Consider the following 14,729-nt stretch of genomic DNA (forward strand, 5'->3'; position numbering starts at 1 on the left):
ACCATTTCACTGGAGAGTAGCTGCATGAGAGCAGCAGCAGAAGTATGTATGAGTATATTTCCCAGCACTGCCCAAAAACTTATATTTTTGTTCAGTGTATTTATAGCCATTTCTGAATCTATCATTACGTTTTTTTAGGTATTCATTTAGATTTGCAGTCAGAAGGTGGATGTTGTACAGCCTTATCTGTGCTTCCACTGGTGTTGTGAGGCAGATTTGTTGATTCGGGTGTTTTGAGTACTGAAATCTGCGTCTCTTCATTAATAGCTCTCTTATTGGCAGTCCTTTTGACGGAGTCTGACACACTGTTTACTTCAAACACATATTTTGCAGTTTATATTTTCACAAGTATAGCCTCCAATTCTTTCAAGCTTACATCGACACCTACACTATCGTCGTAATGCTGAACAACAGAGAGCACACAGAACACCGGTGACAACGTATCATCAACATTCACCATTCGTCGACTGATGCCTTCAAATACCAATGTATAATCTGATGTTTCAGAAAGGTTTCTCTCTTTCATCAGGTTATGTTTATTTTTAAAACGTGTAATATGCTCTCTGCACATGCAACACACATTTATATGTCTAATAAGTTTTTTTTTAGGAGACTTTTCAACTATAGTCAGTTCATCATAAACTGAAGCTGGCTGGCTGTCGGACCAGCCTAACACTAGCACCTCTGATCCTTTCAGTTCACAATTCCCACCCCTACTTTTAGTACCCCCCTTTCATGAGTTTAGAAATGTGACACCCGGTGATTGGTTTAATTGATCCCACCCATTTTTAAGTATATTTCACCCATTGTTGTCTCATTTATGCATCTGGCTTCAGTAAGACTAAGAGGAAGCAGGCACTACCTCTGATTCCTTCGTGACTACTACTACATCTCATGGCAGGCTGACAGATGGACCAAGAGCACATAAGGTCTGGTAAAACAGAACAATAAAAGAAAAAGGAGTCTGGGAAATATGGAATACAAAAATTCTAACATGTAGAGTATGGAAGGCCCATCCCTCCCTCCCTCCCTCTCCGCCAACACACACTCAAATGCTCTCCATCTGTTTTGGAGGGCTGATGTATTCCTTGTTCATTTCCATTTTATTAGGCTGTATTGTTTTCTTTTGAGACATCATGATATTTCATTAACAAGAGGTGAACCGTGTTTCAGGAACGGTTACTGCATTTATGTCTCATTTCATTTCTGATGTGACGATGACAAGGGTTCGATTGCAGCCCTAATGTGCCTGTCAGGCAGATAAGAAGGGGAAGGATGAGCCAAAGAAAGACAGAGTGGGGTACTCAGAAAAAGGAACATAATGACAGGTATAGATCAATATGCAGACAAACGGACAAAAAAGCAAGAAAGAAAGGGATAAAGAGACAGAAGGAGAGCCTGAAGGAAGCTGCACAAACTAGCAGTGAGGCAGGGAGGAATAGGGAGGGAGGGGAAGATCAAACAAGACTTCCATAGAGGCAAAAGAATATGGTGGTTCAGAGTGGCGTGAGTTATGGTGCTGTAGTACTTCAACTGTTTAAGGAATGACGACTAAGCCGACACTGTGAGTGGTGTCTCTTTTGACCACCGGGGGGACGAAATAGTGTCCCAAAACCCCGGACACAACTATACAGCTCAGTCCTGGGTTCAAACATAAGATCATCTTCATTTACAATACCTCCACTGTCCTCCAAATTCACTTCTGCAGCGATACAACACAACAATAAATCTCTTTCATTCTCCAGCACCTATTGTACCTTCAAGCCTCGTCCACATTCCTCCCGACTCTGACTACCCTTGCAGTAAACTCTGCTTCTTTTAGGCATGACCCCGGAGTACTTCCGCTGCCAAAACACAACACATGGAAAGCACTTCCGGGTGAGGCAGACATCTTTAAAAGAAGTTGTAATGGTCCTCTGCTGCACTCCCTAGTGGAGCCCAAGAACAGGGCTGTCCCATGGGAATGCAATTCCTAGCCTGCTCTGTGGATATTCCTATGGGTGTCCCACCAGGGGGATGCTGCCACAATGTATACAGTGGGAGAATATGACTTTGGAAGGCAGACCCTTTAAGAAGTGTTACCACCATCTGTAAGTCATTAATTTCTTTCTATATACTGAGTGGCTCCACGTATGTGTCAATAATGGTATGCTTCTCATCCTGAACTGGATTCGTGATTAAACTTTGACAAAAACCAACCTTCTGTCCTACATGGAATGCACACACCGTACAAAATCAATTGTGGGGATCCATAAATTAACAGGTCATTTAAAAAAAATCATCCATCTTGTACATATGTGGTGATCGGTACCTGGAATCTCCACAATGTTCTTTACAACACACATGTGCCCTAAAGTTGCTTAGGAAGGTTACCAGAAAAAAGTCCCTGCTGTCATCAGAAAACAAACCTGCAGTTTGCCAACAGTTTGGGAGTCTAGTTGATTCTTGTAGAGTTTATTGATTTTTCTGGTAACCCTCCCAAACAACTTGTGGTTATGGAGGTGGCATCTGATTGTAGTTTTGGAGATCTTCTGACCCTAAGACTCAACTTATATCTACAGTTTTCCAGCTGTGATCCTTGGAGAATACTTGTCTACTTACTGTGAGGTCCTCTTACAGGCTGATAGTTAACATCTCCCATTGTTATAAATTTGTTAATCATTGCACTGAGAGTGGAAATGACCATTTACGACTGTTTAGCTATTTTCTTTTAGCCATTTCTAAGTTTTGTGCAGCTCAACACTTCTGTTGCACATCCTTGCTGTGTTCTCGGGTCTTTCCTATTTTGAGCAAATTTGCCCTGTGTGTCACCTCATATTTACAGTCATATGAAAAAGTTTGGGAACCCCTCTCAGCCTTCATAATAATTGACTCTCCTTTTAACAAAAAAGATAACAGTGGTATGTCTTTCATTTCTTTGGAACAATTGAGTACTGGGGTGTTTTCTGAACAAAGATTTTTAGTGAAGCAGTATTTAGTTTTATGAAATTAAATCAAATGTGGAAAATTGGCTGTGCAAAAATTTGGGTCCCCATGAAATTTTACTGATTTGAATGCATGTAACTGCTCAATCCTGATTACTTGCAACACCAAATTGGTTGATGAGCTCGTTAAGCCTTGAACTTCATAGACAGGTGTGTCCAATCATGAGATATAAAGGTATTTAAGGTGGTCAATCGCAAGTTGTGCTTCCCTTTGACTCTCCTCTGAAGAGGGAGAGCATGGGATCCTCAAAGCAACTCTCAAAAGATCTGAAAACAAAGATTGTTCAGTCTCCTGGTTTAGGGGAAGGTTACAAAACGCTATCTAAGAGAATGGAATGTAATCAGGAAATGGAAGGCCACAGGCGCAGTTGCTGTTAAACCCAGCAGGTCTGGCAGGCCATAGAAAAATACAGGAGCGCCATATGCGCAGGATTGTGAGAATGGTTACAGACAACCCACAGATTACCTCCAAAGACCTGCAAGAACATCTTGCTGCAGATGGTGTATCTGTACATCGTTCTACAATTCAGCGCAATTTGCACAAAGAACATCTGTATGGCAGGGTGATGAGAAAGAAGCCCTTTCTGCACTCACACCACAAACAGAGTCGCTTGTTGTATGCAAATGCTCATTTAGACAAGCCAGATTCATTTTGGAACAAAGTGCTTTGGACTGATGAGACAAAAATTGAGTTATTTGGTCAAACTAAAAGCGCTTTGCAGAAGAACACAGCATTCCAAGAAAAACATCTGCTACCTACTATCAAATTTGGTGGAGGTTCCATCATGCAGTGGGGCTCTGTGGCTATTTCAGGGACTGGGGACCTTGTTAAAGTCGAGGTCAGATGAATTCAACCCAATATCAACAAATTCTTCAGGATAATGTTCAAGCATCAGTCACAAAGTTGAAGTTACGCAGGGGTTGGATATTCCAACAAGACAATGACCCAAAACACAGTTCGAAATCTACAAAGGCATTCATGCAGAGGGAAAAGTACAATGTTCTGGAATGGCCGTCACAGTCCCCTGACTTGAATATCATCGCAAAATCTATGGGATGATTTGAAGCAGGCTGTCCATGCTCGGCAGCCATCAAATTTAACTGAACTGGAGAGATTTTGTAGGGTGATTTTGCCTCCCCAAACTCCTCTCATGCCCGAGTTTTTGCCTCAGCAACCACCAAAGCTGCATTCCGCTTGGCCTGCCGGTACCTATTAGCTGCCTCCAGAGTCCCACAGGACAAAAGAGACCGGTAGGACTCCTTCTTCAGCTTGACGGCATCCCTCACCGCCGGTGTCCACCAACGGGTTCAGGGATTGCCGCCACAACAGGCACCAACCACTTTACGGCCACAGCTCCGGTCAGCTGCCTCAACAATAGAGGCACGGAACATGGCCCATTCGGACTCAATGTCCCCCACCTCCCTCGGGACATGGTCAAAGTTCTGCCGGAGGTGGGAGTTGAAACTACTTCTGACAGGGGGCTCTGCCAGACGTTCCCAGCAGACCCTCACAACACGTTTGGGCCTACCAGGCCTGACCGGCATCCTCCCCCACCATCGAAGCCAACTCACCACCAGGTGGTGATCAGTTGATAGCTCCGCCCCTCTCTTCACCCGAGTGTCCAAGACATGTGGCCGCAAGTCCGACGACACGACCACAAAGTCGATCATCGAACTGAGGCCTAGGGTGTCCTGGTGCCAAGTGCACATATGAACACCCCTATGCTTGAACATGGTGTTCGTTATGGACAATCCGTGACGAGCACAGAAGTCCAATAACAAAACACCACTTGGGTTCAGATCGGGGGCGTCATTCCTCCCAATCACGCCTTTCCAGGTCTCACTGTCATTGCCCACGTGAGCATTGAAGTCTCCCAGCAGTACGAGGGAGTCCCAAGATGGTATGCCCTCTAGCACACCCTCCAGGGACTCCAAAAAGGGTGGGTACTCTGAACTGCTGTTCGGTGCATATGCACAAACAACAGTTAGGACCCGTCCCCCCACCCGAAGGCAGAGGGAGGCTACCCTCTCGTCTACTGGGGTAAACCCCAATGTACAGGCTCCAAGTCGGGGGGCAATAAGTATACCCACACAAACTCGGCGCCTCTCACCGGGGGCAACTCCAGAGTGGTAGAGAGTCCAGCCCCTCTCAAGGAGATTGGTTCCAGAGTCCAAGCTGTGCGTCGAGGTGAGCCCGACTATATCTAGCCGGAACCTCTCAACCTCACGCACAAGCTCAGGCTCCTTCCCCTTCAGAGAGGTGACATTCCACGTCCCAAGAGCCAGCTTCTGTAGCCGAGGATCGGACCACCAAGGTCCCCGCCTTCGGCCACCACCCAACTCACACTGCACCCGACCTCCTTGGAGATACGCCCGGAGTTCCTAAAGGCTCTGGATGTTGTAGGGCTGTCTTGGTTGACACGTCTCTACAACATCGCATGGACATCAGGGACAGTGCCTCTGGATTGGCAGACCGGGGTGGTGGTCCCCCTCTTTAAGAAGGGGGACCGGAGGGTGTGTTCCAACTACAGAGGAATCACACTCCTGAGCCTCCCTGGAAAAGTCTATTCGGGGGTTCTGGAGAGGAGGGTCCGTCGGATAGTCAAACCTCGGATTCAGGAGGAACAGTGTGGTTTTCGTCCTGGTCGCGGAACAGTGGACCAGCTCTACACCCTTAGCAGGGTCCTGGAGGGTGCATGGGAGTTCGCCCAACCAGTCTACATGTGTTTTGTGGACTTGGAAAAGGCGTTCGACCGTGTCCCTCGGGGAATCCTGTGGGGGGTGCTCCGGGTGTATGGAGTACCAGACCCCCTGATAAGGGCGGTTCGGTCCCTGTACAACCGGTGTCAGAGCTTGGTCCGCATTGCCGGCAGTAAGTCAAACCCGTTTCCAATGAGAGTTGGACTCCGCCAGGGCTGCCCTTTGTCACCGATTCTGTTCATAACTTTTATGGACAGAATTTCTAGGTGCAGCCAGGGTGTTGAGGGGGTCCGGTTTGGTGGACTCAGGATTGGGTCACTGCTTTTTGCAGATGATGTTGTCCTGTTTGCTTCATCAGGCCGTGATCTTCAGCTCTCTCTGGATCGGTTCGCAGCTGAGTGTGAAGCGGCTGGGATGGGAATCAGCACCTCCAAATCCGAGACCATGGTCCTCAGCCGGAAAAGGGTGGAGTGCCCTCTCAGGGTTGAGAGCGAGATCCTGCCCCAAGTGGAGGAGTTCAAGTATCTTGGGGTCTTGTTCACGAGTGAGGGAAGAATGGAGCGTGAGATCGACAGGCGGATCAGTGCGGCGTCCGCAGTGATGCGGGCTCTGCATCGGTCTGTCGTGGTGAAAAAGGAGCTGAGCCATAAGGCAAAGCTCTCAATTTACCGGTCGATCTATGTTCCTACCCTCACCTATGGTCATGAGCTATGGGTAGTGACCGAAAGAACGAGATCGCGAATACAAGCGGCCAAAATGAGTTTCCTCCGCAGGGTGTCTGGGCTCTCCCTTAAAGATAGGGTGAGAAGCTCAGTCATCCGGGAGGGGCTCAGAGTAGAGCCGCTACTCCTCCGCATCGAGAGGAGTCAGATGAGGTGGCTCGGCCATCTGATCAGGATGCCTCCTGGACGCCTCCCTGGTGAGGTGTTCCGGGCACGTCCAAGCGGGAGGAGGCCCCGGGGAAGACCCAGGACATGCTGGAGGGACTATGTCTCCCGGCTGGCCTGGGAATGCCTCGGGATTCTCCCAGAAGAGCTAGAAGAAGTGGCCGGGGAGAGGGAAGTCTGGGCATCTCTGCTCAAGCTGCTGCCCCCGCGACCCGACCTCGGATAAGCGGAAGAGGATGGATGGATGGATGGATTTTGTAGGGAAGAATGGTCAAAAATATGTCCAGAATCCAGACACTCATCAAAGGCTATAGGAGGCATCTAGAGGCTGTTATATTTGCAGCTAAATATTGATGTAATATCTCTGTTGGGGTGCCCAAATTTATGCATCTGTCTAATTCTGTTATGATGCATATTGCATATTTTCTGTTAATCCAATAAACTTAATGTCACTGCTGAATGTTTCCATAAAGGAATGTCAGATATTAAAAGGAAGTTGCTACTTTGAAAGCTCAGCCAATGAGAAACAAAAATCCAAACAATTAAGAGGGGTTCCCAAACTTTTTCATATGACTGTATACCTCAGTGAAACACAAGGCTGACCACTTAAGTGTTCCTTCTCATTCCGATGAACTTAAAAATGGGAATAAAGTACAGTATACAGTATACATGAGTCAGATTTCGCTCAAATGTCCTTGTAGAGGTAACAAGAATTCTGGCACACACAATTTTATGATGTTTCTTTCGCTTTTCAACTATTTTATTCTAACTCTTTCGAGGAGGATGTCGACATATAATGACTTGTAGGAGTGCCTTCACGCAGCTGCTGGCTGCTACATTATAACGTTCAGCACTACGATCAACTGGGGACTGATCAGCTGATGCTGGTACGTCACTTTCATTTTCGATCTCAAGATCACTTGCATCAAAGTTGGAGTCCAATTTAGCAGTAATAAGAATACTTCTCCACGGAGTATTCTGCTTTGCATGTTTGCTTTGCTCTCTCACCAGATCCGCCTTTAGCTCCAATGGCTGACGCCTGCGTGAAGACAGCGCCAATGGCCGGCAGCTGCTCTGCTGAGTTAATTAAAGGTTAGACATTTGCTAATATTTTGAACGAATAAATGATCAACACATTTTTCCACCAACAATTATGCTTTTACTGTATCTACCAAGGGTACTGATTTTAGTGGAGGACACTGTTGATTAAGGGAAAGCTCGATGAACATAAGATCAATTTTGATGAGTATAGGCCATTTAACACAACAAAGCTCAACAGTTCCTATAGAACTATTCTCTACAAAGTATGATCCATTTGAGTTTCTAAATATCCCTATAGTCCGACTGTCTCCACACTATTTGGTAACTTATTTAATGTAGGCCTGTATTTGGTTCTCTTTGCGAAAAAACGTTTGTAACATTTGTGTGAAATTTGCATTTAACCAGCTTCCACCTACTCGACTCGTTTTCAAGTAACAATTGTCACATCTTTCATTTTACTGAATCTGCTGTCTGTTCGGCTCACCACAGTTATTGCTCTCCTTGACCTCATCTGATGTGTCTTCATCCCCATTGCCTTCCTTATTCCTATTCTTACAGTATATCTTAGCATTCGCACTGTTGCTCCAGAACCAGCTTTGTTTGGACCTCCTTTTTCTTTTTGCATTAAGCAATTGACAAACAGGCACAACGTTAACTTGGCTCCTTTTAAAAGGTTTAAACAAAGGATGTGTAATAAACTTTGATTATTGAAACAATACGGTAAAATTAAGAGGAAATATTCTATGCAGATGTTTTGTTCTGGAGGGTATTTGGAGGTCACTTTTGTGCTTTTTTGGAATCTGTGATCTGCTTTTTAACTATTCTTTTGGATTTGTGTTTTGGGACATTGTTTACCTTGGTAACGTCTTTTGCTTCTTGCACTCTGAGTTTATTTTGTAAAAAATAAATCTTTTTATTTATAAAGATTCTACATCTGCTCTTTTGTGAATAGCCAGGGTTTAACAGGGGCCCTCCCCCTTGTGGTCATTTTGAGTCATTGTTGGAAATTATTGTACTTGGAAACTCCGATTTCACGACAATGACCAAATTGGTCATGTGATGCTACAGACAGCAGCACTTAAACAAAAAAAAGACATTAATAAAATAAAACTTTTTCAGTTCAAATTAAACTAACAAAATAAAATGCAAAAATATAATCCTTAATGTAAAAAGAACATAATCTACCTAAAATGATGCAACAAATGCAATGATATTACACTTGTAACATAAATTGGACAAGTAGTTGAGGAAATGGTTGACTGGACTGTTGATTTGTTTTTATAGGACCATTCATATCACCCACTGAGCAACATAGGAGCCAGCTAGGCCATCAACACCAGAGGAGCGCATGCTCCAGACAGTAAAGGGGGGTATTTATGTAACTCACGGGGCATAATATGGAAACTAAGGGAGATATAAGTGTAGTAATATTTAAAGCACTATAGACATTGAAGGGCGCATGTGCCAGACACTGAGTGGGACAAGGTCCTTAAAGACTAATAGAACTGAAAGCGCACTAAAGACACTGAGGGGGTCCCCACCACCCCTGGTCTAATGATACCTAAAGTGCACAATGGACACCGAGAGGCACTGTATATGTAACTCAAGTGGTGCGCTTTCCAAACTATTCCACATTCATCCACACGTTCCCCACTATTCCTAGGGCTCCATTTGGATTTTGACTGGTACTGTTCAGTAGTAGGCAGTTCTGCCTCACAACACCAGGAGACTGGTTTTGAATCCAAAGTGGTCATTGTATGAGTGGCGTGCCTGGGATTTTTGCTTCATTAAATATTCAGCTGAAGCTCTGAATGACTTGAAGGTTCCTTTATTTATACCAAAGGAGTCGAGCACAGCTACCTTCACCAGGTTTCATGGCTGAGACAATATTGAATTTATAATTCTTGGACATGGTTAATTAGAATACAACTGTTAGATAAGGGCATTTATCTTGTTCTGTCAGTATGTTCTGGGTAAAGAACTCTCCAAATCTTGCTGGATTGTAGAGTATGACTTTTTCTATTGAAAAGTCTACACTTTACTCTCTTTTCAACATTGTTAAGTTAAACATTTGTCTTACAGACACCTGAACATTTTTCCAGTTCTGTTTCCCTCTCACATCATGAAGGTGGACATCTTGAGTTTTTTAGCGACTGTAAATTAGCCTGATGTAGATGAGTGTATCCATCCTGTGATAGACTGAAACTCAATTTAGAGTTGGCCCCTGTTTTCTTCCCAAAGCTTGGACTTCCTACAAAACTAAACACAGGTTTACAAAGTGGAAGAAGGCATCAAATGAAATGCCTATTTTTTGAAGAAAAGCCAGTTTGGCTCTTGAGTTGTGAATGAGAAAGAAGACAGACAAACAAACACTCAGTAGATTTATGAACCTCAGCTTGGAACCCCTCCACTAAAATGGCCACCAGAAGATTGAAGAGCACGTAGTTTCCAAAGGTCATAAGTGCCACAAAATAGAGAGCTGCCCAGGGAGAGGTGGAGGCCATTCCGTTGTATAAAACCATGTTCCAGTCTTCCTGAGTAAGGATCTGACAAGAGAGAGAAGAGTTAATTGACAGTTAAAACTGCCTGATAGAGAGAGAGAGACTTGCTTACAGACGTGCCGAGACACACTGGTGGAGTGTCAAGTGCATGCATAGCCGGATCACAGAACCTCCAGGGGGTCTAAGATGTTTACTCACCTGGAACACGGTCACTATAGCCCACAGCAGAGAGTCAAAATTCTTTCGGTCGGGGACAGTGTCTCCGGCATCTGTCTTCAGACTAAATTTGCAACCGAAGATGTGCATTCCCAGAATGCTGTGCACAGAAAAGGTGACAGAGAGAAGACATAAAGTGATAATCCTGATTATTTTCACAAAAAACAATAAAAAAGAAATGCAGACTTGTTTATCCAGTTTGGTTATCCAACATGGTTGATGGCAAATGAAGCGCATCCATAATTGCTTCAGAATTACAAATTAAGGAATAAAACATCAATAATCCCAAAGGATGGGAAAACATCAGATGACTAGATCTTGGCGTGATGGTTGGTCCTGAACTGCACCCACAGCTTCTTCTCAAATGATCTTTGCAGGTCTTGACCTGACCTACTTTCATCTGAAATCCATCTTGAGCTCTGCCCACATTGATCATTGGCTTATTAAGTTAATTAGGTTTGGTCTGGTATTGATACCTTGGCCTCCTGCCCTCAGCTCTTCCTAGATGGACCTTACTTAAGTATGGGTGAATTACTGAGTAGCTGGGGTTTTCTCAATTAAGAGGAAGATAAATAAAGTGATAATATTGTAGCCCAGGCTTTGTTTTCTTTCCCAAGTCAACTATTAGTGTTTTATAGAGGTGTTAATGCATTGTCCTTGCTAAGATCGAGACAGAGTTCATTTTTTCTGTGCAGTTTTGTGACTTTCTCTTCTCGGCTTAGTTTCTAGTTTTTCTAATCCTGTTCTCTTTTGTGGTTTAGTCTGGAAGTTTAGGATTTCATCTAATTAAGAGACATTTCCGAGTTTGTGTTTTATTTCCTAGAGTTTAGCTTATTAATTTATTTTTTGATTCTAGCCCTTGTTTATAAGTATGGAACGGCAGAATTCCACCAAAATGCAAAAAACTCTTTATGAAAATTTGGTCATACAAATAGACATTTGACCTCCTTAGCGTTACATGTTTTCTCAAAAAAATGTAAAAAAGCGTTGCATTCTTTGGCTTGAAAAATTACGTTTATTAAATCTGATCTTTCTACAGTAAAATGTGCAAACAACTAGAAGTTCAAAGTCAGAAGTGTAGAAAGTTAATAATGAATAATAACAATAATAATAATAAAACTGTATATACTGTCACTGTTTCGTTTGTGTGGTATTTCTTGAAGCACAGTGAAATACACAATCTAGCGTCACAGTCGGGACAATAGCGTGATTTTTTACTGATTTTCTTACCAGACTGATTAGTTTTTGAACAGCGCACTACACATGTGTGATGGACATGAATGTCACTTTCGGATTCATCAGAATCCCTTTCAGTTTCACTGTCTGTTTCAATTGCACTGCCTGAAGACAGATTCACCTCGTCGTCACTGCTCATATCACTGTCAAGAGCGTGCAACACCTGGGCTGCAGAAAAACGTTTCTTACGAGACGCCATTATGAGGCTAGGAGTAGATGTATCTGCACTGTTGCCTGGGTAACACTCAAGCCTGTCGCTTACACAAGACACTCCTATATTGTTTCCCGAGGATTAACACTGTTGGCACTTTTACAGCCTGAGTAATCCTTGGGTGTACCACTTATGCGAGACGCGTCTATACAGTTGCCAATAGAGTGATACTCGGGAATAACGCTTTTAGCACTGTGTTTACAGCTCAAGTGATGCTTGGGTCTAACGTTAAGGAGGTTAAAACCTTTACAAACCACAATAAATCTGAACTGTCATGGCTACAAAGGCAGAGTCTGGAAAGATATTCAAATACCAGGCTTCAAACGCTAACACTCAAATTAAAACAGTGGATGACTGAGAGCGATTTGTTTCTGAATACAGAAAAGACAGAAATGCTGTTATTTGGGGGGGATAATGCAGAACACAACAAAACTCTTATTAACTCATTTGGACAAACTATTAGTTTTACTGAATCAGAATTCAATTTAAGGCCATGCCACATTGGATGACCTTTCCATCGATTTTCAGACTTAGCTTTCATTTACATAATCGTAGTGAGTCAGAGGCAGTCGGCACTGCTCTCCTATTAAGTCAGTTGCTAAATATGACATACACAGTGTCACCCATGTGCATCTGAGGAATGACCTTTCTGGCTATGTCGAGGTAAGAGATGCCACTTGTGGGCCAAGAGAGGGTGGTCATACTAATCGTCTCTCCTTTCCCATCAACAATTGCCAAATGAGGGCCACTGGCCTGGTCGCAGCATCCCAGAGCTGCCCTGCCCCTTCTGGTCAGGGCTGTGTAAATTCAGACAGTTCCTCGAGGATGGCATCTGCTATTGAACCTGGAACCTGACCTGCAAGCTCCATCGTGTTATTATAAGCTTCTTTTCTATTTAAGCAGTTCTGTTTGTTGGACTAAAAATGCCATCTTTTGCCAGTTCTTTTTTGTCTCTCTTTCAAGTCCTCTGAGAAGATCAACTCTTAAGATTGCAATAGAGACTAACTTATTTGATTTTTCATATACTCATTGATTACCTTTTGTTAATGAAGAATCATTTGTAATAATTGTATTTTGATTATCAATTAAAGAGTCTTGATTGCTCCTACTGTAATTAAGGGTTCAGGATATTGATTAAGTTAAGACACAGCAGAGTTGCCTGTTTGACCTTTCATTTTCCAGCAGTGCCTTCGACTGGATATTTTCAGCATGTGTTGCAAGAGCTGCCATAAGAGGAAGGATATAACCTACCTGAAGATGAAGATGAAGAGCATGAGAAGCATACAGAAGGTGGCCACATTGTCCATGGTCTTCATCAAGACTACCAACTGTCTCCGTAATGCTGGCATGAAGCGGACCAGCTTCAAGACCCGTAGGAGCCGAAATGTTCGCAACACAGACAATCCCCCGTCTGACTGGCCGATGATCTCACACACACTGGAACCCAAGACAGACAATATCATTGCCAGTCTAATTCTTCACAGAAGGTATCACGGTGATCATTATTAAGGAATTCAAGGAGAATTCAAACCAAAAAGCACAATGACTTTACCTAATAATAACAATGATGCCATCAAAGATGTTATAAGGATTTCGGAGATAGTTGAAGAAGCCAAATGCGGTAAGCTTGAGAATCATTTCCAAAGCAAACATGCTGGTGAACACGATGTTGCTGATTTCCAGGACGTTGGTCAGCTCCTCAGGCTGCAATATTAAGAATGAACTTTTATTAGCCACTTTGTAGTGGATTGACATGCAACACAAAAGAAAATAAAGAGTTTTATTTAATTACATACCATTACATACACACCTGAACCATCAGAATAAAAACAGCTTAATAAAATAAGAAGTGAGCTGGACCTGAGATAACAATCTGACAAACAATCTGATAACAATCTAACCATCTTGCCCCGGTGTACAACAAATACTGTACAGTTTACCCATGTCTAACGTTAGTTTTCACTGGCATACAACAATACATCATTTAACTAAGTAGTTAAATTCCTGAACTTTAGTTCACTGTTAGAATATTTGTTATTAGAGGCAGATGGACCATAGGAGTAACATGGTTATGTTTTGTAATGACTAGACAGTGGGGGGATTTAGACTTGCAACCACTGTTTATTCCATGGCCAAATCTGTTGTCTCCTTCATTGGTTGTCCTCCAACACTACCACCAAAACTTTGAACTTCCATGTGACTCCACATACTCTCATCTGCCTTATCCACTGCCTGCACATTCACACCACTGATTCTGCCTCTCAACTCATTAGGGGTCAAAGGTAACACCATCTGCCGGAATTAGGCCAACTCTATGAGCCAAACCAAGCCAGGATCCTTAACCCTCTGAACCCTGAAGGCTGTTTTTCAGACCAGCCATAAAGCAATATATACATGAAAGGCTGGTATAACAGCCCACCTATCTATCGCCATAACCCTGCTGGACTGAATAATGGCCTACACATATTTGTTACACTATACTACTCCCTAAATCTTGCAGTCCACTGCCGTAGAGGCATATTCCCAAAAGGCTGCTACACCTATCTGTTGACATAACCCAGCTGGCTGGAGTATTGTCCTTTATTATATTAGACTACACACATACTGTAAATATACAGCTGTCTAATTATGTTGTTATGATATTTATGCAAGTTATGATGCTTTCTTTTTTAGCAGCAGCGTCAGTTTTGCTTTTTCTCGTGGAACTCAAGAAGAAAACAGAAAGGAATTTCGGTTGTACTTTAGCATGGGAGCAACTCAGTTTGTTCCATGTCACTGTTTCACTTCACAAGAGTATTCACATGTCCAGTTGCATGTGTGATATGTTTTTTAGTTAGTCAGATGACTGGCAATGCATGGAGTCAACTAGAGAGGTGTATGGTGGAGTGGAGCCACTTAGGTTCACTCTTATGGAGTCATTTAAATGTTCATCTGTCAGTCTTGTTTTGAACTT

The 14,729-nt window shown here is 43.3% G+C and overlaps 1 protein-coding gene across 2 annotated transcripts in view; it reads right to left on the minus strand.

Moving 5' to 3' along the window:
* The window catches only part of cacna1ia (calcium voltage-gated channel subunit alpha1 Ia), an 856,996-nt gene that overhangs the window by 182,770 nt on the left and 659,497 nt on the right, over nt 1–14,729 (minus strand). For both annotated transcript variants that reach the window (XM_051935123.1, XM_051935122.1), the window contains exons 11-14: nt 13,329–13,480; nt 13,028–13,213; nt 10,312–10,429; nt 10,003–10,158 (exon numbers count right to left, since the gene is read on the minus strand). In XM_051935123.1, coding sequence (XP_051791083.1) covers nt 10,003–10,158; nt 10,312–10,429; nt 13,028–13,213; nt 13,329–13,480 — 612 coding nt within the window. The remainder of the gene's footprint in view (nt 1–10,002; nt 10,159–10,311; nt 10,430–13,027; nt 13,214–13,328; nt 13,481–14,729) is intronic.

Source organism: Erpetoichthys calabaricus, chromosome 12, assembly GCF_900747795.2.
Source record: "Erpetoichthys calabaricus chromosome 12, fErpCal1.3, whole genome shotgun sequence".
Lineage (NCBI taxonomy): Eukaryota > Metazoa > Chordata > Cladistia > Polypteriformes > Polypteridae > Erpetoichthys > Erpetoichthys calabaricus.